We start from the raw sequence: 23,144 nt of genomic DNA, 5'->3' as shown, positions 1-23,144 counted from the left end.
TTAGTGTAAGGCTGAAGACAAACAAAAGGAGATTTTAAAGGAATAGTCACACTTCAGGTACTTTATAGCATAGGATAAATTTAGTATTTATTTGTGAACTGTCAATTTTATTATGTATGAACAATTAAAGTTTTCATAGCAAATACAGAAACATAACATGAAACACTCAAAATGAATACACACATACATATAAACAAACGTGTACATATATGTGTGTGTGTGTATATATGTGTATGTCTCTCTCTAGAAAGAGAGAGAGGGGGAGAGACAGAGAGAGAGACTGCTTTTGAGTTTGGTCACTGTTTTCTTGGTAATCCCACACATGACATTGGCCTAGATTAGATGGGAAAGTTCTTCCAATGAAAACATGCTTACAGATTTGGGCACATAGTTCACTGAATGAGGCTGCCTTTTTTCCTACCCACCACACCATGTAATTATCAAAGAGTATCGTTTGCAAAGAATTAGGAACAGTTTGATATGTTATGTAACTGTTGTACTGTTGTGACCCATTTTTTATTCAGTATAAATGTCTGTGCATACTTGTAATAACTTGTAATAACTTGGGATTGGAAGAGGCATTTTCCTCTGTTGGGGGGAGGGGAAGAATCCTCCAAACAGCGATCCTTGAACCCCTCCATGAAGCACATCGAGGCCGAAGATCATTCTGGTGAATTCCCTTCCCTGAGAGACATGCTCTCTGGTTGTAATTGCTACAACTTAACCTCTGTGGTGGGGAGGAAGCTTCCAGTTTGGTCATTACATGCTTTAAAAGATAGTCTTTTTGTCCATCATTTGTTGTTTTGCTATTGCTTGTTTGGTGGGACAGGGTCTCGCCTGCCCTGTAGACCAAGTGTTCACTCTCTGTGTTCCACTGCCTCAGCTTCTCCGTGCTGGACCCCACACATGCACACCATTCACAGCCCTTTCCATCGCTAGGCTTAAATTCTCTTGTCCCCTTTTTGGAGGCTTGACCAGTCCTGCTCAGTAGCTCCTTATGATTGTGAGAATCCCCGAGCTCAATGCCAGTGTACACACAACAGGGGACAAGCTCACCTTCCTGTAGGATCACAACCATCACATATTCTGTGTCTACTCAGAGGGATCAGTGAGTCCGAGGTAGATACTCTATCACACACATCCCCACTGCCCCCAGCATTGCTCCGTGAACCAAATAAAACAGAATTGATTAAGCCTCATGTATACAAGCACAGTTAATCCTTCTATGATATCTGGTTATTTACTTGTGGTTTTGAGCAGCCATACTCTCTTGTTTTTATTATTAAGTGAGAATTCCTTGTTTAGGCCAATAAAATAGTTTAGTCACATGGAAGAAGTGAATTGACCATAAATATTTTGCTTACTTTTAAGGAAAATGGGGTCTTACAGATTAAATTACTGCAGAAGACTTATGTTAGGCATGTTACACCAGGCACATTCATTCTGCTCTGTTCTCCCAGAGCCACCTTAAAATGAAAGGAATAAAACAAAGAAAACACCCAAAGTAAATACCAACAAGGACAAAGGAAAGATCACAGGCCAAATGAAAAATGCCTCAAAAAGTTCTCAAGCCAATGGCTAAATCATAAACTCAAGTAGGGAGAAAGTAGAGGCGATCCCTGAACGTGAAAGCTCCTGTGTATGTGTGTGCCTGTGTATGTGAGCATATATGTGAGCATGTGTGAGTGTGTGTGTGTTCTTGTGTGTGCATATGTGTGAGCCTGTGCGTGAGTGTGTTATGCATGTATGTGTGTTCCTGGGTGTGCCTGTGGGTGCATGTGAGTGTGTTTGCTTGTGTGTGTACACACATGTGCATATACTGTTGATCCTCAGGATAGTTCAGGAATTCTAAACAGAAAAAGGTAGAGGTTCCCCATAGAACTGGAAAAAAAGAGGCTAAACTAAAACTTGTTTCTAAGAAGTATTGTGAAAAACAAAGCAAACCAACCAACCACACAGCAACAACAAAAAAAGTGGCATGACCTAGACATTTTCATTCCAAACTCCTAGCCTAGTGACTGCCCTGCATCTGACACAGGAGATTGCAAGTTTATTTCTAGGACAACTTGAGCAGAAAGTCTTTGGATTTTGTATGGGATGGAGGGCATTGCCTCTGAGTCAAGGCAACTGACTCACCATGAATGCTGACGTTACATCCTCCCATCTTAGTTAAGTTAGTTTCTCAGGTGATAACAACCGTGCTCATACCTGTACACTGCAGAGTGAGGTTTTCCAAGAAGAAAGCATCCTAGCAGAAAACAGTTGCCCTCTGTCACCTGTGTGGTCAGTTATCATTCAACAACCTGTCTACCTGAAGTCCTCAGTAAACTCGTGTAATTGGAGTTTTCTTTCCCACCAGGTCCCACAGCTGTTTCAGGCCCAAATAAGCACACATTAATTATAAAAAGTGTTGGCTGATGACTAGGGCTTCTTATTGGCTAGCTCTGTCTTAATTATTAACCCATTTCTATAAGTCTATGTATTTCCACGTGGTCTTGGCTTACCAGAGAATGTCCGCACCTGTCACTCCTTTGGCAGCTACATGGTGTCTCCTCGTGGTGTCCCTCCACCTCTCTCCCAGCATTCTCCTTGTCTCCTAGCCCCGCCTATCTTCCTGCCTCTGCTGGCTATTGGCCAAACAGTGTTTTATTCATCATCCAATAAGAGAAATATACATACAGAAGGACATCCCCCATCAAACTCAGGTTCCATATTTTCTTTACGTTCCCTTCTTTATCCGTGTGCCCCTGGGTGCTCTCCCTATAAGTCAGAGGATGACCTTGAACTTCTGATCCTCTTGTTTTAATTTCATGAGAACTGGGATTAAAGGCATCTACCAACCATGCTTCGTGTGTATGGTACTGGAGACCAAATTCAGAGCCATGGGTTGGCCAGGCAAGAATTCCACCACCTTAGCTATAGCTATATCCTATCTCCTAGTTGTTTTGTTGTTGTTTGTTTGTTCTGTTTTGTCTTTTGTTTTTGAGATAAGGTCTTGTCACATGGGTCAGAAAGGCTTCTGAACTCAATAACTCTCTGCCTCAGCCTCCTGAATGCTAGGATTACATGTGTTTGCTGCTCTGCCTAGTTTTAGTAAGATTTTTTATTTTAAAGAACTTACTTAGAAAATATGAAACAAATGGAAAAGGGGGATTTGGAGGCATTAGATGGAGACACAAATCTGGTTGTGGGGGCAGAAAGAGTAACTGCTAATGCCACAAAAACAGAAGAGCCCACTGAACACACAGGCAGGGAATAGTCTGGAAGCTGAAAATGCAAATATTCACCAAATTGTGAAATTGAAGTTAACGCAGAAACAGTGATTGTAAGAAGGAAGTAAGAGTACTAGGAGGATGTTGAAAATTTTTCCCAGTAAGAACCAAAGGACAAAGGGATGGAGACTAGGAAGAGGAGAGAGGAGAGGTGGGAATGTTACCTAGTAAGCAGGTTCCTCTATGAATTGAATTCTACCACAAGACTCTGGTAGACATTGAAGAGAAGAGATTACCAAACGTACAGGGAAAAAAACCCAAAACAATCTGATAACCAAGAAGCAGCAAAGTTCTCTGCTGTAAGGGCCTACTGTGTGCCAGCGAAAGGCTTCCAGTCGGCATGTTACTGGGAAATTTCCGAATGTTGGGACTGTGAGGAGAAGCTCTGAGAGGAGGAAAACTTGAGTGCAGGCTCTCTCAGGATGACTGTCAATGGTCTTGCCACAGCACTCAGACTAGCAGGGCACTCCTGAGAGCTTGGTAGGAACACTGACTCTCAGGTCTACTGTCCTCTGCACTCGCACTGGATAGAGCTCCCGGTGGTGCAGTGCTCTAGAAAGCCTGCCTCCAGAGTGCATCTTCCAGTGCTGCCGTTGGCTCAAGTTTGGGCAACACTGGGGTGAAGGATGGCAACGGCACCTGACTTCTAAAACTGTCTCTGTGAGTACCAAGCCTTCCAAGTATGATAGGACAACAAGCTTCTTCCCGGACACAGTGCACACCTAAACAGCCAGACTCACAAAAACATTCCCAAACATGGAGAAGCTAATGGGAGAAGAGACCCAGGAGATTGAGAGCACACACGGAGAACAATAAGGATCAGGGGTACAGTGACAGAGTGTCTCAGAAGTCTCTTGGTGGGAGGCACAAGGCTAAAGGATACTGCATTTCTTCCCTGAAGTCTCTGTAGCAAATCCAGTTACTGGCCGTGCCCCATCATCCAGCTCTGGACTTTCCGCCCATGATGGCTGGGCGAGATCTCTCTATTCCATTTCTATCTGTCTGGATTCACCAGCTGGAGAAAAGCATGTAAGACATTGAACCAGGAAGAGAGTGAAGCCCTCTTGGGCACAGCAGTTTGAACTATTTTATCAAAGAGCCTCTACTTTGACGTATAAGGAATCATCTTTGTGTTTGCTTCCCTGCCCTTCCCAGGCAGCTGGTGGGGGGGGGGGATGCCATTTGCTGGTGCACCTAGGCATTTTGGATGGCTGTTCCCATGAATACCTACGGCACGTGTGTGTGGTGGCAATGAGAGACTAGAGATTCACCATGTGAGTCCTAGGGTTCAAAGTCAGGTTACCAGATCTGGCAGCAAGTGTTTTTTTTTTTTAACCTGCTAATTCACTTCTCCAAACCCAGAATTTAAAAATTTTATTGTCAAAGCAGAGTTAGCTTTATTGTACATAGTAATTTCACCTTAAAATAAGTTTTCAGAAACTTCCTGATTTATCGCCCTCCTTTAGAATTTGTTGTCAATTTCTGTTTGCACAGAGGACCAATTTGAACTCATATCCGGGATCAACCAGGAAGGGCTGTGTTGTATGTGGTATGAATGGGCTTTTGACAAACGTGTCGTTCTTTTTCATTTTAACGTTGTAACTGGCAGACATACACAGCCCTGTTTATTGTCAGACTGCTGTTAAAATGCTGTGTTGTAGCCATCTTTATCCTGCTTGTGATCCCAAAGATACTTAGACTTGGTGTTGACCTGGCCTTTAGCTGGAAAGAACTGACAAGGTCTTCCTCACATGGTTCCCTGGTCTCCTTTTAGAAGTTTCCATGGTTGACTCTCTTACTCGTTGGCTCAGTGCTGGTGGGCCAGTCTAAACATGTGTGTTCTCTTAATGAAATTCCCTCATTATCTTGTTCACAGAGGTGAGCAAAGGCTGTTCATTTTTATCTGTATGGGAGAGGCTTCTCGCCTGTCAAATCCTTCTTTAAATGAAGTCTGATATTAGGGGGGAGTTAGTTGTTTCAGCCAAAGTAGTTTTCAAGATGGCTAAAGGAAACTTTTTTTTAGTGTGTGTGTGTGTGTGTGTGTGTGAGAGAGAGAGAGAGAGAGAGAGAGAGAGAGAAAGAGAGAGAGAGAGAGAGAGAGAGAGAGAGAGAAAGAGAAAGAGAGAAAGAGAAAGAGAGAGACAGTGCATGTGTGTATGTGTGTGTGGTAAATGTTGGAAACAAATGTCCTTTCCTGTGTTTGTACCGTGTTGTGTTTCCACTAAAAGCCTGTGATTTCTTTATATACGGTGTTAAGCTGGTTGCTTGTAAGTTTATATGGAGATCGGTATTTCCCTATGGCCAGGCCAGACTGTACCAGTCAATATGTCTAATGTGCTTGCATAGTGGAGTTTGCATGGAATGGCACAGACTCAGCTGTTGTTGTTGGTGACACAGAAGAATAGAACCAGAGCGTCATAAGCAGGGTGAAACATTCCATAGAGAGAGGGAACTGCAATGTCTAAAACCTGGTTTCCCACCTCGAGAAAGGAGAGTGCCTCCACCACATAGCATTCTTAAGTAGCCAGAATTGCATGCCCTTACACGTCATGCCTGCAAGGCCCCGGGCTGCCTTTTAGCTGGTACAATAGTAGGACACGGTTGAAGCTATTGGCAGATGTTTCTTACTCATCAAGTAGCAAGCGCTTGATTGGTTCAGGAATTCCAGTGTGGAAAAAAAAAGACCTGCTATTCCTGCTCCTCACCGACAAACTGTTCCATTCTGAAAGTTCCTTTTCTCACCTTGGAAGTAAATCATCACCATTTAAATCCACTTAGCAGTGCACGAGAGCTTTCGAGACTCTTGTACATGCTGGAGATCACAGGCAGTCAAAAGTAGAAGCAGTCACCACCTAGTCAAGTGGCCGTCCAAGCCTCACCAACTGTGTTCTACCAGGTTTACATCCAGGACAGGTATTCCCAATGTCCAATCAAAGGGACACATTCCTAATGTGTGGAGATATCATACTCAATCAGCATTTTCTGAGGAGCTGCTGACACATTGGAGTGCTGGGGTTGGTTGTTTTTATCTGGAACACTCTGTACCGGCCAAGCAAGAGGGAGTGCCATGTCCTAGAAAATCCCTTACATCTAATGCAAAACGAAAGTATCAGAGTGAAGGGAAACTCCTGTAGAGTTGAACTTGGTCCCAAGGCCAGAGCTGTAGAGCAGAGGACCTGGACCTGTGTGCTCTCTATTTCAGATTTATTAGTTTTTATTTATGTGTATGTGTGTATGGTTGTCATGTGTGTGCAAGTATCCTCCAAGGCCAGGATAGGGTGTTGAATCCATGGACCTCCAGTTACAGGTGAGCCACCTGATGTCACTGCTTGGATCTGAACTCGGATCCTTTTCACCGGTGAAGCATCTCTGTAGTCCCCAGATACCTCACTCTTGAACGTCAGCCTTGACATCTATAGCTGTGAACACTGCATCCCAGGCAGCCAAGTGCGCTGCCATTTCCTGGAGAAGATGCTGAGTTTATGCTCTCGTTTGAGCCGCTGGCATGCGCCTCTGCTTTTGCGTGCAGCAGCACTGGCTTGCCCGTTTGCCAGGCTAACTGCATGCCTGGGTCTCAGCAGTGAGTTCCTTGGCAAATTCTGCTGACCTTTCTGTGCTCTTCCCAGCACCCTTGAGGTGTCTGAGCCTAGCACCTTCACTGCTGTCCCTCCCTCCCTTCCTTCTCAGCACCAACCTTGCTGCCAGCCTCTGGTTGTCTGTTGTTTTCTCCACTGGGCTTGAGGCTTGAGGGAAGTCAAGGGCATCTTGATCTGGTTCATGGTTGGGTTCAACATTCTTAGTCTAAATATCATCAGAGGAAAAAAATGGTAAGTCATATTTGCATCTACATTTTATGGTATTTGGGAAAGTTGACTGGAAGATGGCATTGGCAGCAAAATGTTAAGCCATTATTTTTGGGCCTTGGAACCCAAGTTTGAAATACCTGAGGCTACTGTTTTTCCTGTGGCTTCTTCGGAAGCAACTGTCTTATGTTCCCCACCAGCCATGCCCAAAGGTTTGTTTGTCTTGAAGGGACTAATTATAAGTCACCTCAGCAATGATTTTGACCATGGAACTCTCTGTACCATCAACAAACAGAAGACCAAATATTGCTACTCTCCAATGGATTTGTTTAGGGCTTAAACACCCTCCAGGCCTTGTTATTTGGGGTGATGGAAAGATGCCGCGGGTGTGTAACTTCAGCCACGGATAAGGAATTTGTTTTTAATCAAGAACTGCACAATTCGGCTCCAGTATGAATCAGCTGTGGTACTTTTGAATGTGTTGATGAATTTTGGCATTTATCCATATTTGGATAAAAGCTAATGCTGTAACTGAATTGAATCTTTGTCCTCTGCAAGTGACTATTTAGGACCCAATCACTGAAAAACATTTATTTTGAGTGTTCTGGGTGGTAAGGGATTTTCTTTACATTTAAAAAAAATGTAGTTGCTTCTCTCTTTCTTTTTAAAACTCTCTTTCATGATATAAAGCAAGTTTTTTTCTTATTTGTTTGTTTTTGTTTTAAACTGGTACCTATCAGGTGGTAATTTGCCAGTTAGTGTAAGGTAATAAGAAACTCGAATTTGGATTTGATTCCGTTCCATTAGGGCAGATGTAAATTTTTGTGATACAGGGGCTATTATCCTGGTGGCTGTAAGGGATTTTTGTGCTGGGCGTCTAGGCTGACAAAGACCACACTGTGTATGCTCCATCTAGAAGGGAACACTTTCACACTGCGATTTAGGAGCTGTGCAGCTCAGGAAATTGCTGGCTTTGGCTGGACCATACTTTTACTGCAAGGAAAATTTTATTCGTCACTCAAGTAATTGACAGTTTTAATACCTTGTTCATAATTACCTTATAAACAAACGAATATATAAACCAAAGATTGTATGGCTTCTTATCTGACTTGCAGCCTTATTTGACTAACATGATAGACACCTGTGGGCCTCCCTTTCCCTACCTCAAAAAACTAATTTGCTCCATTTATTACAAAAAAAACCCTGTAGTAATAACAAAACCAAACACTACAGCTATTGTTTCTTTTTGTTGTTGCAAAATACCATTTCAGTCTAGGTAGTCTAGCCCAGACAGCATATGGCCCAAACCAGGTGCACACTTGAAGGTAGATGTACGACACAGAGTGGGTCTGGGCACTTCAGGGATACTGAGTAGGGAGAGGGACATTCTGGTGATAGAAACATTTGGCTACGTATTTAAGAGAAAACCTGTGTCCCCCAAATTGTGGTTTTGTTCAGCCCCTATACCCTGACCCTAAGGCCTCTTGACTTGTCTTGGACTGCCTCCGTCTCCGGGACCTAGAAATTGACTAATTGTCGCACTTGCATTAGGCTGTACCTCACAGCTAGATCAAGGAGTTTGTGCTCTGGCACATCCAGATGTGGGAAATCCAGATGTGGAAAATGGTCAAAAGCAGAGATCATGGCTGACTTAACTCTAAACAAAGTCTGTAAGGTTTTATGGGGATCCAAGGGGCTTTGTAATTTGTGACTTGTATGTGGGACTACTGATGGTCTTTTTCTTTTCCAACTTCACTATTATCTCAACTTTTAAGGTGTACATTGTGAGCTTGTTACCCAGTGTAGGATTGCTTTTGGTGGCGTTAACATTCTTTCATGAGTTGGGTCTTAAAGATCAAGCAGACAAAACCCTAAAGTCCTAGAAGGAATAGACTGAGGGTTCTAACTGTAGCTTGAGAAGTTAGTGTGCTGTTTAGAGCCTGAGTCTGTGGAGTCCCCCCACCCCCCACCCCTCGTTGTTTATTGTGGAGAAAGCAGCACCTGGCATTTGCAGCAGCAGGAAGTAGGCCTTCCAACTGTAGTGGGTGCTGAACACACGAATTCCAGGAGGCCTGGACTGTCTGGGAGAGCACACTGCAAGGGCCCTGGCTCTGCCTGTGACAATGGGTCTGGGGCCAGGTGGATCTCCATCAGTTTGAAAGTAGAAGTTGAGCATTTTTTTAAATGGTCAAGGTAAGAATTAACAGCTCTTTCTGAGGGAACATGCGCAGTAAGAATTTACTTGCAAAAGTATCTCTGATGCTCTATGTTCTGTAAAAGAACCTGTGATTGCTTGGGGACCAACTCAGACTCACTGTGTGAGGTGGCTGAGAAGTGGTTGGACTAATGACACAAAAAGCCCTAGTTTCCCAACCTTAGATTATCTATTGCATTCGTAAGAGAGAAATTATTTTATCATCCAACGGCATGATGCACCAGATGCGTTTAACCTAATGGGTGCACACCATCGTTTCTGGTTTCATCACATCCCAGCACAGTGGTGTGAACACGAATTCCTGCCTCAGAGGAGTTTGCAGTGTGGCAGAGACCAATAGTGTGCATGCTATGATGAGATGTAGTGTAGGACTTAGGAGCCCATCTAAGAGGTCCAAGATGCAGAGATGTCTCTGAATTATTAATTAAAGCTTAGTAAACCCAAAGTACTACAAAAATCCATCTTTCGGTAAGCTATGTAACACACGTGAGAGCTGTTTTCCCACTAAGGAGAACACACACACAGGAGATATATTTTCTGATTTCCTTGTAAAGAGTTACTGCCAACCATATTTAGAACTACTGGGGTGATATTTTATAAAATGCACAGCCCTGTGTGCTCAGGTCATCTCGCTGTTCCTTGGGTTGTAAGGAGAAACCGTTGTTTCGATGGATCCCAACTTTTTTACTTTAACACATTCTTTCCCCCTAGCTAAGTGACGGTCTGAAAAGTCCATGCTACCTGAACTTGAGTGACAGTTGAGCTCACCTGCATATTCAGTTCACTCCTGCTTTCTAACAAAATTGTCACTTCGTACTAAATTTCCCCTTGGAAGCTATAGTACCTGTGTCCATTTGTAAGAGCGTGACTGTCATCCCCCATTTGAAATCAATAGAAAAACCGTGGGGATGTTCTGTCTTATCAGATGCTGTTGGGTACACTGGCTATTGCTCTCTGGAAATATGGGTACTGTTATGAAGGAACACTTTTTGGTTTGTTTGAGACATAGTCTTTTTGTATAGCGAAGGCTGACCCAGTATTTCTGCCTTCTTAGCACTGTAGTAGACCTGTGTGTCCTGTGCTCAGTAACATTTGTTTATGTGTGAGTGTTGCAGGGTGTGTGTGTGTGTGTGTGTGTGTGTGTGTGTGTGTACACTTAACGTTATATTTAAAGAGTTACTTGTAGCCAGTGACTACCATTGTGGTTTAGTTTGGTCTGTTATTGAGGACTGGCAATGTCAATACTTCTTAATATACCTGGGTCTAAAGATTGTTCAGGCTGGTTTCTCTTCTAGGATACATTTGTAACACAGAAAGCCCAGTAGCTCTTCTTTGGCATAGAAGTCTCTGGCAACTTAGAAACGTGCTGTAAATAATGGGTAATCTTTCCAGTCAGGCACTAAAGCAACCACAGGATGATGGGTATTGGAAGTTGATTGGCACTGTGATGTGAGGGCACCTTCTAATAAAAGACTCAGATTAGGAATCGAGAAGAAATAGGGCTGGCTAGATGTTTCTGAAGGTAAATGTACCTGCTGTGCTGGCTGGCCTACCCAGCTGACTGCCTCCCCAGATCCCATACAAACACATCAGAGCAGAAGTAGAAAACTCGACTCTATAAAGTTCTCCTCTGACCTCCACATGTGTAGCCCTCTCCCAGTATAATAGTAATGAATACAGTAAGTTTAAATGTGTGTGTATGTGTGTGTGTGTGTGTGTGTGTCACACACAAACATATAAAGAATGGGGAAGGAAGCTATATACATACACACACATACATATAACACATGTGGGATATGGAACAAGGACAGTATGGTCTGGTACCCACTCAGTGCTAGATGTTTCATTTACTATCTAATAAAACAGGAAAAATTAGATAAATAATCTGAAAGGAGAAAGGTCATTTGGTTGATTTTGAATGCATGGCAGTCAGCTCTACTAACTGTCCTGTTAGGTTTGTGTGAAACTGGTCTTCATATACTCTAGTGTGAGCTCAGGAAATACATGGCCATGACTGGTCTTCATATACTCTAGTGTGAGCTCAAGAAATAAATGGCCATGACTGGTCTTCATATACTCTAGTATGAGCTCAGGAAATACATGGCCATGACTGGTCTTCATATACTCTAGTGTGAGCTCAAGAAATAAATGGCCATGACTGGTCTTCATATACTCTAGTGTGAGTTCAGGGGATACATGGCCATGACTGGTCTTCATATACTCTAGTGTGAGCTCAAGAAATAAATGGCCATGACTGGTCTTCATATACTCTAGTATGAGCTCAGGAAATACATGGCCATGACTGGTCTTCATATACTCTAGTGTGAGCTCAAGAAATAAATGGCCATGGCTGGTCTTCATATACTCTAGTGTGAGCTCAAGAAATAAATGGCCATGACTGGTCTTCATATACTCTAGTGTGAGTTCAGGGGATACAAGGCCATGACTGGTCTTCATATACTCTAGTGTGAGTTCAGGGGATACAAGGCCATGACTGGTCTTCATATACTCTAGTGTGAGTTCAGGGGATACAAGGCCATGACTGGTCTTCATATACTCTAGTGTGAGTTCAGGGGATACAAGGCCATGACTGGTCTTCATATACTCTAGTGTGAGTTCAGGGAATACAAGGCCATGACTGGTCTTCATATACTCTAGTGTGAGTTCAGGGGATACAAGGCCATGACTGGTCTTCATATACTCTAGTGTGAGTTCAGGGGATACAAGGCCATGACTGGTCTTCATATACTCTAGTGTGAGTTCAGGGGATACATGGCCATGACTGGTCTTCATATACTCTAGTGTGAGTTCAGGGGATACAAGGCCATGGGTTGCTGTTCATCTTTGAGAAGTACTGTTCATCTCAGCTTGTTTTTCATACTCCTGAAGAAGTCATTGGTCTGTGCTGTTGACCTGTTCCCCGGACTGCATTTTAATTTCAGGGCAGGGAACAGCATTGATGAAATCCTCCCTGGGCAGCTGGAAGCCTTTCAGTCCCTTGAGGCCTTGGACCTGAGCAACAACAATATTTCAGAACTTAGAACTGCATTTCCACCCTTACAACTCAAGTATCTGTAAGTAAAATTACCCAAGCCTTTCACCCACAGTGAGAATCTTGTTATAATGGGGGTGGGCTTTAAGATACAGTAAACTTGGTTTTACTGTTGTTGGATTGAAATAGAACTTTCTTACTGACTAAAATTGGCAATAAGCCTAAGTAGGCACAATCTTCTTTCTTACCACTTTGTATCTCCTCCCCTAAAAAAACAGTGTCCCAAACTAGCCTCTTGCTTTATTTTATTAATAATTAATTCCACACAAAGTCTCTATATATCTGTAACACTGTCACCTTTTAAGATCTTGGTGAGTCTTTCCTGTCACTATGTATTAGTTACTTTACTTGCGGCTGTCACTCAGTTCCTGACAAGAACCCATTTAAGGAAGAACCCATTTAATATGACTGACAGTTTGAGAGCACAGTCCATCTTGGCAGGAAGGCATGATGGGAGAAGTGGTAGGCAGCACTGTCACAGTGTGGACAGGAAGGTGGACCAGATCATAAAATCGCAAGTCCCGCCCTCTGTGGTGTACCTCTTCTAGCTAGGCCCCACCTCCCAAAGGGTTTACAGCGTTCTAAAGGAGTGCCAAGTTCTGTAGAATAAGCATTCCAGTGCAAGAGCCTGCACAGGGCATTTTATGTTAAAGCTACAGTGAATCTTTACTTGTTGTTTTTCTAATACTGGATATGGAACTCAGGGCTTCTTCACACATAACAGGTGAGGATTCTGCCTGTATGTGTGAACCTGAATTTGTTTACAGGGACCTCAATGTTAACAACTTTAAGTGCTCACTGATGGTCAGGGTCTCTGAAGAAATTTTTGCAATGGGGAGATTGAACGCACTTTACCTTCCCAAAAGGAACCTGAGCAAACCTCTGACCTTCAAACTCTCAACAGGTATATCAATAGCAACCGAGTTATGTCCATGGAAGCCGGGTATTTTGACAATTTGGCGAGCACACTTCTGGTGCTGAAGCTGAACAGGAATCGAATAACAGCCATCCCCCCCAAGATGTTTAAGCTGCCTCGACTGCAGCATCTGTAAGTGCGTATGGTCTCCCGGATGTCATGTTCTCACCTCTACACCTTTTGTGTCTGTATTCTGATGTCCACAGTAGGGCAGGAGAAGTTTAGAGGCAAGCAAGTGATAGCCCTCCCCTTTCATGGCGAGAGTGGTGGAATCTCCAGGTTGGGAAAAGGCTCCTCAGTCATCTCATGCCAGCTGCTGCCTGACAAGACATGTTAGTCGGTTGATGAAGGAGCAAGCAGTGTGATGACTGAGCGGCCCCTTCACAAAGGTTCCATTGTGGACCCGGGGAAACCACAGGGTCTCTTGATAGCTGCGGTTTATGAGAATAATGCCAACAACTCCTGGATGCTTTGATAGCCTAAGTGGCTGTAAAGAGTTGTCTTGTTAAGGATGGTGGAATGGTTCGTGAAGAGACCCTCACTAAAGAACTGTCTTGTTAAGGATGGTGGAATGGTTTTTGAAAAGACTCCCACAACGGCGCTTTTCAACCCTGGCTGCACATTACAGGGACTTGGGAGCTTTTTAAAACCCCAGCGCCCAGGTTGCACCCCAGACCAATTGTACTCAAACCCTCTCGGGGTTGCAATTTGGGCTTTGGGAACTTTCAAAACTCCCTAGGTAGTTCCAGTATTCGGCGGAAATAGAGAGTTGTAGCCAGCAGGAAAGTACCAAACTGAAACTGATTGGCAATGCCAGTAACCAACTTGGCATACCTTCTAGGATGGTTATTGTTCTGATCATACATCCATGAAAGATGAATATCAATTTGTTTGCTGCTGCCCTTGGTGGACAACAGTATGGAAATGAAAATCTAATGTTCTTCATGTATTATTCCAAAAACATGTCATGCATTTTACACGGACATTCACACCCTGTAATAAGTAGAAAAGGGGGGGAAAGAAGGAAATTCTTGTCAATAAAATGAGTGGATGGGGGAACTGCAGTCAGTATGTAAAATAAATGAAAAAAGTTTAAATAAAAAATGAAGTCTTGGAATTTTAAAACCTTCGTTGTAGTTTTGCACTGGTTGGGTTAAATATATTGTAGTATGTGACACATTTTATTACTACCTTTCCAATTTTATTCTCATATGGACTAACTGCTTAATCGTAACGTCCAAATGCAGTGAGCTGAACCGAAACAAGATTAAGAACGTGGATGGGCTCACATTCCAAGGGCTCGGGGCACTGAAGTCTCTGAAAATGCAAAGAAATGGAGTGACAAAGCTTATGGATGGAGCTTTCTGGGGGCTGAACAACATGGAGACTCTGTAAGTGTTGGCTATCACGGTTCCAATTCAGAGGGGATGGCCCCAGGGTACTCAGTGGACCCTTGGTAGCTCTTATGTGAAAACCCACGTTAAACTCTTATGCTATACAATCACAGCTATAATTCGCTATTTCAGCTATGTCTCAGGCCACCTGAGAATTCAGAAGTGCATAAATCTTTCGCTGATGTCTTTATATATCAAAGCCAAGTATCTACGCACATCAGGGACGTGTCATGGGTTGCAGCCAGCCAGGCATGTCGAGACTAGATTATGAACTCTGTATCCCGCCTCTGGTTCTCATTGTACGTGCAGGCAGCTAGACCATAACAACCTCACCGAGATCACCAAAGGCTGGCTCTACGGGTTGCTGATGCTACGGGAGCTTCATCTGAGCCAGAATGCCATCAACAGGATCAGTGCCGACGCCTGGGAGTTCTGCCAGAAACTCAGCGAGCTGTAAGTTGCCTTTTATTCTCCTTAGGTTCCAGAGCAGAGATCAGCAGAGATCGTGCTGGGGCAGGAGGTTCTTACCACCAATCTGTGACATTTTCATAACAAAGTCTCCCAAGCGATAGCGACTTTCCTAGGTGCCCTATGTTGTCACTGTATTTTTGGTTGAAGCTGAAGCCAACTCTGTGCTATTCAGCTCTGTGGTGCATTGACAAAAGCAGTCATTGTTTCATGGACCATTTATTTAATTTTAATTGCTGAGGTGAGAAGTAATGTTTACCTGGATACTGCTAGGGCAGAGTGATAAAACAGGGTTATTATAGTTACATTTCTTACTTCTCTTTTAGAAAACCGATGATTGTATTGAATGGAAAGAGAAAAGCTAATTTTTGTTGTTGCTGTTGTTCTTTGCAGGGACCTGACTTTCAACCACTTATCCCGACTAGACGACTCCAGTTTCCTTGGTCTAAGCCTACTAAATACCCTCCACATTGGGAACAACAAAGTCAGCTACATTGCTGATTGTGCCTTCCGGGGGCTTTCCAGTTTAAAGACTTTGTAAGTTACACATTTTGCTCTTGGTACACGAACCTAATTGGTTCCTAAATGTGCCCACTTTTCTCCCAGCAGATTTCCTTTGTTGCTGAGGAAATGTGTACAGCCTCAAAAGTGGGGGTCTTAATCTTTCCCAGAGCAGCTTGATTAGAATAGATCCATGTGTGTTTCTTAAAGGGATTAAAAGGGACACTGATCGGGCTGTCCAGTGATTGCAGCTTCCCTTCTCAGGATCACTAGGAAGTTCAGAACTGCTGAAGAGAGAAACAATTTTTAACATAGATTAAAAATAACCTGGAGGAAAACAAAAAGTTATAGGAAGGGCCTTGAGGGGAGGTGAATGTCTCTTCTGGTTACCCACCACCTAATTCTGTACTAAGAGAAAGAAACGTGTTGTATTGATTGACCGTTTGGAAAATCTCTCCAGCATTAATTGAATGTGCAAAAAGGGCTTTGGGCTCTTCAGAAGCCAACACCGTGTCCCGTCTGAGCCATTCCAGAGTGGAAAGATATATGGCATGCTTTGGCACATGCTTGTCTGTTTGTGTGACGAGAGCTTGGTTTTAACATTTTATGTATTTTTCAAGTTGTTGCAGACTTCAGGGTCTAGCCATCTTGGTAGAAAGTTTAGCAGGTCTGGGGTGGCTGTCTTGGTTTGAGGAAAAATTTTTTGAAATGTTGAGTGCAGAGTTCAAGGTGTGAGAGGCACCTTGGAGAGCTGAATTTCTTATTCTAAAGAAGGTGGAGCTGGCAGGCAATTGGGCAGACTTTGGGAACACCACCTAGGTGGTGATCTGAGGTTTCTGAGAAGTGTGTCTAAGGAGAACACTGTGTTTTTCCTTAGGGATCTGAAAAATAATGAAATCTCATGGACCATTGAAGACATGAATGGAGCCTTCTCTGGGCTGGACAAATTGAGGCGGCTGTGAGTATAATTTGCCTCTTAATTTGCCTCCTCTATGACTAAGATTATTGTCTTAATTGAAGTCATATCCATAAGCTGACATCATAGAGACATTAGCGGTAGATATGTCATCTGGTTTCGCCCTTGGTCTTTCCCCCAAGAACATGCTGTTGCCCAGGATGTGTGCATGTTAATTAGCTTTTATTCCTTGGATGAAAGGAAGAAATTTCAATCCTGGAGTTTGTCTAACCCATTTCTATATCTGGATAAGAACTTGAAGTTAATTTTGACATTAGGAACGATCACTGTGTTGAAGTAGAGTGTGTTTACATCAACATTTAGAAGCTCCCAACAACGTGCTATAGTCATGAGTTCTCAAATGAAGCAGTCCACCATCCATCAATCTCACTGCACCAGGGTTCATTAGCCACACAAATGGTCTTGTAGATTGTGCTGTTTTCATTTGGTGATAAAGGGTATCCACAGGGAGGAGGGGGGCAAGCTACTCTGTGGGGCAGTGTGATCCCCAGAGGAACTTAGTAGCACCCATGTCGATTACTCTTCTGTCGCTGTGGTAAAATGCCATGACCACAAGCAAGTTAAGAGTTTGTCAGGGCCTATGGCTCTAGACAGCTAGATGTCCATGATAGTAGGGAAGGCACTATATCATTATATCAGCGGCGGGAAGCTGGGAGATCACATCTCTGCCACACACACACAGGAAGCAGAGTAACCTGGAAGTGGATGTGTAATCAACTCTCAAAGCCTCACCCCAGTGATGCACTTGCTCTGTCATACCCTTAGTGTTCTGTAACCTTCACAAACAGTACTGCCAACTGGGGGCCACATGTCCAAGCTGTGAGCCCATGGGTCCATTTCCCATTCGGTTTCCTACATAGGGGTGTCTGTTGAATGCTTTGAAACCTATGTTAAGTCAATGTTACTGAACATGATAATATCAGGGTTCAGTATTTCAAGTTGCATGGTTTCATTGAAGAAAATAGCGTTGTTCACAAATGAAAATCGTGGTCCCTTTTGTAAGAGTTTGACTCCTAAAATGGCTGTTAAAAACTTTACTAAAAGTGTGATTGTACCTCTCCCCTCATAACCCTCCAGAATACTCCAGGGAAACCGCATTCGATCTGTTACCAAAAAGGCCTTCACTGGTTTGGACGCATTGGAACATCTGTGAGTAGCTGGAATTGAGTTCCTCTAAGGGTGTTCCCAGACAGTTGCTGTTTATGGCTCCTGAAACATGAAACAAATACCCTGTGCCAAGGACATCCTCCCTGTACTATAAAACACATTTACACATCTACCTATCATCTATCAATCTTGCTTCCTGTTTATCTGCAGGAGCTTACCTGTTTGCTTTCTTAAACACATTTAAGAGCATTGCTCTACTTTCATGCTTATTCTCCTTTATAAACAGTGACAGCTTTAATTTAAAGCAATTCACCCTATATTGGGTCCTTATCATAGTCTGGACATTTTTCCAGGTACTGAATTAATAATTATCTATTACTCCATTCAGTACTTACAGGAATACTGTTCGCTAGCCATTGCTATCTTTTTAAAACGTTAAATACGATTCATGATGATTCAGGGATTGTGTTTAACAGTTAAGATGACTTGAATATTAAAGATCGAAACGATGTCCTTGAGAGGGAAGTGGTGGAGCTTTGAGAGTGGATGCCACATCATGGGAACCTTTGCCGTTGCTGTCACTTGCTGTAAAACGTACTAACTAGCCCTCTCTACCTTTCTTTGCTCCCCACAGCTGGGGATTGCCAGGAAAACACAAGATCAGGCTTTCTCTGACTTCAGAAAGATCCTGTATTCCTTTAGCCTCTGACTCCTCAATCCATGCCCCGTCTCAGGAACCTTTGGACACATTTGTGAAATGAGATTTCAGTGTAGAGGGTTTCCAGTTACTAAAAGAGGACACTAACCCTGGGGAGTATTGCTTAAATATTATGACAACTGACCCAGCCAACTTTAATATTAGCTTCAAATGTAGATAGTCAAATCACAATATAGTTTAGAGTATGTTTGCTCTATGGAGGAATGCTTGTAGCCAAAAGTTTTCTTATATGTTAACCTGGAATTATATGTTATAATTCGGGTTGAACCTCACTAGGCGTCTGTATTCCGGTGCTATCCATCAGCTGCCTTGTAGGCACCTCCCAACCATACTGGTTGTTCTGAGAGAGACATGGATTGCCAGCCCCACGGACAGCACCGCTGTGGAAATTGCAGAGTGAGTCTGCAAAACTGAGTGCTGCCGTGTCAAGCCAAGATTGCTGTTATTGAAACAGATTATTTTCAGAGGAAAAGTAGCCAAAGCGTTTGTCAACTGGCCCGTTCCGTTTCTGGGAAAGTGGAATTAGTGGATCAGTGGAGGATTAACCTCTGCTTCAATTTTCGTTAACCTTGCCTAATTCTCCCAGATGCTCTCCCTACCCAACTATGGCACCTTCGTTCTCTGCTTTCTAGTCTACTTGTCTCATTCAACACCCCCTCCATGTGCTCTGAACTGAGAAAGAGAGAGAGAAAGGAAGGAAGTGAAGAAAGAAAGAAAGAAAGAAAGAAAGAAAGAAAGAAAGAAAGAAAGGGAAGGGAGGAAGGAAGAAAAAAAGAAAGAAAAGAAGCCATTGTAGCTGACAGTTTAGTTCCAAGTACTAGTTAAAAGTAAAGTCAACGCAGACTGTCCTCTCATTTTATGAACGTCCTGCCTGGAACCATATTTGCTTTAATGAGTACATCTCATGTGAGCGTGACTACATTTGCAGTGGCAAGCTGTGTGTGACAGAATTAGGCTGGAGTAGAAACTAATGGGCTCAAAGATCTTCTCTCATGCCAAGCCGCATAGAAGAGCCATCTTCCTCTGGGTTGCTTTAGGAGTACCTGCATTAACATATATCCAAACACACATCACAGGAAGTAGGCTACGGAAGATTTTTTTTAAACGTGCAATCATAAAGCCGTAGGTTGTACAATTCATTAATAGCAAATTTGAATAATGAAAAGTAAATGGCAGCCCTTGAGCAGTCAGCACCCTGAGAGTGGTAACAGAAATGACACCCATATCTGGCTTCCCTGGTCATAGCTCTCTGAAGGACTTCATTGCAGTCGTACCATTCACACATTTCAACATGGAGTATTTGCTTGCTGGATGGGGGTGCACAGTGGGGTGTGGCCCGGACTTTAAGGACACAGTCTGGCAGTAGTTCACTCTGTTGTGTTTGATTTGGCTATTTTCCAGTGACCTGAGTGACAACGCCATCATGTCTCTGCAAAGCAATGCGTTTTCCCAAATGAAGAAACTTCAGCAACTGTAAGTGTTCCCTTTTTCTTCTCCAGTTTCAAATAGAGCTCAAAAAGGGGAGCTGCCATGTGATATGCCACCAAAAAGAGTGTCTAGTACATTCTAAACCTTATTAATGTTTATACCAGGAAACAAGGGAAGTGGGTTATTTGTTCCCCGGTTGCAACTGGAATTTTTTTTCTCTCTGTTTTGAATTTGCAGCTTAAAATTTGTGGGACCATATATAGTATGGTTCCTAAATATAGTTCTCATTTTCATTAGTTAGGAATTTTGGTGCTTCAGCACTTCTACCTCAGCAGAACAATAAGAACAACAAAAACCAGGGGCCCTGCTATCTCAGTGTCATGGCATCTTAAGGTAGACTGTAGAATATTTTCAACATCATGGGTTTTGTTTCCAAATTCCTCACTTGGTGAATATTTATTTAAGTTTGACTTACTCGTAGAAGTCTGTACTTCATACAAAACAAATTGAATGTCATTCCTCTCCTCAGGCACTTAAATACATCAAGCCTCTTGTGTGATTGCCAGCTAAAATGGCTCCCGCAGTGGGTGCTGGAGAATAACTTCCAGAGCTTCATAAACGCCAGTTGTGCCCACCCTCAGCTGCTGAAAGGGAGAAGTATTTTTGCTGTCAGCCCAGACGGCTTTGTGTGTGGTGAGTAAAAGTATCATCCTTGATTTTTATTAATCCCTTCTTTCCATTCGTTTGTCCTAGTAATGGTTTAAGAGAAGATTTGTGTTCTCTCAATGGATCCTTCCTTTCCGCTGAGGTACACGAAGTGCATCTAGTGTTTGCTACCTGTTAACATTTTGCAGACGTGGGTAGAGTTTACTGGTGGTGTCTTCGTATTTGTTTTAGCATCAGCATGGTGCGGTGGCAGGAATGAAATCAGATCTTGAATGAGCTGGGAGTTGACCCAGCTTCTTATCCTTCGTCACTTCCCCCAGCCTTCCTGGGCACCCAGGCCTCGGAGGGAGGCATGCACGGTACTGGCTTTTGACACTGATTGTGTAGATGGCATGTCAAAAGCTGTCTGTGGTGATGTTATGCTTGACACTCCCTCTCTTGACTTTGCTGCTATTATTCCTAAAGACCATAGAGAAAATTGCAGTTGCTAGTAGTAGCTTTCAAAGATGGTCCCTGAGTCTGGGTGTTGCAGTCTTCCGTGTGTTCCTGGAGATCATAGCTGGGGCCTTGTTGTGCACGGAGCTAGACCTCCTTCACCGAACAGCATCACCAGCTCCACACCCCTCACAACTTTGTTTACTTTTAATTTCTGAGATGGGGTCTCACTGACTTGTTTGGGCGGCCTGGAACTCACTCCACAGTCCAGCTGCCTCAGTAGGTGGGTTCGTAGCTCCTAGCTACAGGTCCAGGGAACGTGAACACCTCTTAACTGTCATTTGCCCCCTTTTAAAAATCAGCGTTCTGTTTTTAAAAAGTATTTTTTACTAATTCATATGTATGTATATATGATACATATTTGTTTGTGTGTAGTTATCGTTCACAAATTCATATATATAGATATACATATATGCATCTTTCTTCCCCATTATCCTTTCTCAACCCCTCCCTCCTCCCCCCCCCCCCGCCACCAAACCCCATCTTCCAGCATCCAGCTCCTTCTTTCACGTCTTTTTTGCTGACCCACTGTGTGTTTAATAAGTGTTGTCTGCAGGAGCATGACTTAGCTGCATTATTTACTTGTGAAAGGGCAATGCGCTGTAACTACATGACTCCCAGCTCCCTCGGCAACTATAATTGCCTATAGCTCTCAGGAAGGTATGAGGCCAGCAATAAGTCTCTCCCCCACCCAAGATGACTCATTGATGGGCAGGGTCCTGTGCATTTGTTCAGTTTGCTTTCTGCTCTTTAACTCTGGGGTTTGTAGGAAAGAAAACTCACTAGCCAAGGAATTAGGGCTGCTGAGACATTAATTGTTGGCAGGTAAATAATAAGGAGGAAGAGCCAGTTTGAGTTTATTGTAAATCATTTTAAGATCTATTGTCTTAGCAACCAAGAATCTCAGTATTTGAAATCTTCTTTCCCAGAATTCCTGTGGCTAGCCAGGAACAGACTGTGGTTAAGAAAATAAAGTTTCCATCTCTGATACAGTTTTCTGTTATAGATACCAGTCTGCTCTTTACTCTTCGCTGCCTTGGAAACCTTTACAAAAATAAATGTGTGTATAAAACACAAAAATCAAAATTTTCTTAAATTTAAGCATGTGTGAGAAGAAACTACAGGCCCACATTTTACCCTGGCATTTAAAACCTCACTACACACTGCTTTGCCTGCAAATATATACAGGTCTATATCAAGTTGCAGACTCTAATGATGCCAGCAATTTTGGGAAATAAAACCTCTGATGTAGATTTTGGAACCAAATAAGCTTCTGAAGCTACTCTTTCTCCAATTCTTTACCTTACAGTTCTCTGACCCGGGTATAGGAACTGTGCTACTGTGAGACAAACATATACAACATCCATAGTCCTTGTCTGGTTTTTCCCCTTCTCCATTGTGAATCTGAATATTGCTTTATGAGATGGAAATCTTAAAGAATCACACAGAAGAAACTATCCTACTTAACAACCCACAGGAGTAGGGCTGGAAGGTGACAGCCAAGCCGTGGTCCGTTCAGCTCCCTGCTTCCGTTCAAGGACTCTGGAAGCTTTCAGATGAGCCAACCATCATCCAGAAGTCCATGTTGGGAGATCTGCTTGTTTCCTTCGGGGTTTATTTAGGCCATCTCTGAGAAACTGAAGTTCAAAAAAGGTGACTCTTCCAAAAAGTAACAGAGAACTAAAAATAACGGCTTAGAATGAGAGAGTTGCCCAGCTCTAATTATAATGTAGCCCCGACAGGCTGTCCAGCAGCGTGATTGATGGACTGTCCCCCTCCAGGCCCCAGCCAGTATGCTAGCTCCCACATGCTTTTTCATTTGCATGATTTACTTTTGACTTTTTTTGTTGTTTGCTTTTGGTTCAGTACTGTCTTCTCTCTCTTTCTCTCTCTCTGTCTCTCTCTCTGTCTCTCTCTCTGCTCTCTGCTCTCTCTCTCTCTCTGTCTCTGCCTCTGTCTCTCTCTCTCTGTGTGTGTGTGTGTGTGTGTGTGTGTGTGTGTGTGTGTGTGTGTGTGCCTGCCGGTTTGTCTGTTCGTGCATCGTGTGTTCTCAAGGAATCGGGACCCTAACTAGAGGCAGTTATGAGCTGACCCGTGTGGGGCTGGCAACCAATCCCATGTTCTCTACAAGAG

At 43.2% G+C, this 23,144-nt stretch overlaps 1 protein-coding gene across 1 annotated transcript in view; it reads left to right on the top strand.

The window, feature by feature from the left end:
• Positions 1-23,144, top strand: part of Lrig3 (leucine rich repeats and immunoglobulin like domains 3) — a 49,642-nt gene that overhangs the window by 16,267 nt on the left and 10,231 nt on the right. Inside the window, exons 4-12 of the mRNA XM_040754778.1 lie at positions 12,233-12,364; positions 13,247-13,390; positions 14,506-14,649; positions 14,962-15,105; positions 15,514-15,657; positions 16,499-16,579; positions 17,675-17,746; positions 19,824-19,895; positions 20,380-20,543. Of these exons, the coding sequence (XP_040610712.1) occupies positions 12,233-12,364; positions 13,247-13,390; positions 14,506-14,649; positions 14,962-15,105; positions 15,514-15,657; positions 16,499-16,579; positions 17,675-17,746; positions 19,824-19,895; positions 20,380-20,543 (1,097 nt within the window). The remainder of the gene's footprint in view (positions 1-12,232; positions 12,365-13,246; positions 13,391-14,505; positions 14,650-14,961; positions 15,106-15,513; positions 15,658-16,498; positions 16,580-17,674; positions 17,747-19,823; positions 19,896-20,379; positions 20,544-23,144) is intronic.

Source organism: Mesocricetus auratus, unplaced genomic scaffold, assembly GCF_017639785.1.
Source record: "Mesocricetus auratus isolate SY011 unplaced genomic scaffold, BCM_Maur_2.0 Super-Scaffold_100011, whole genome shotgun sequence".
Lineage (NCBI taxonomy): Eukaryota > Metazoa > Chordata > Mammalia > Rodentia > Cricetidae > Mesocricetus > Mesocricetus auratus.
The sequence above is the reverse complement of the archived record's forward strand: the minus strand, read 5'-3'. Positions and strand labels throughout refer to the sequence as shown.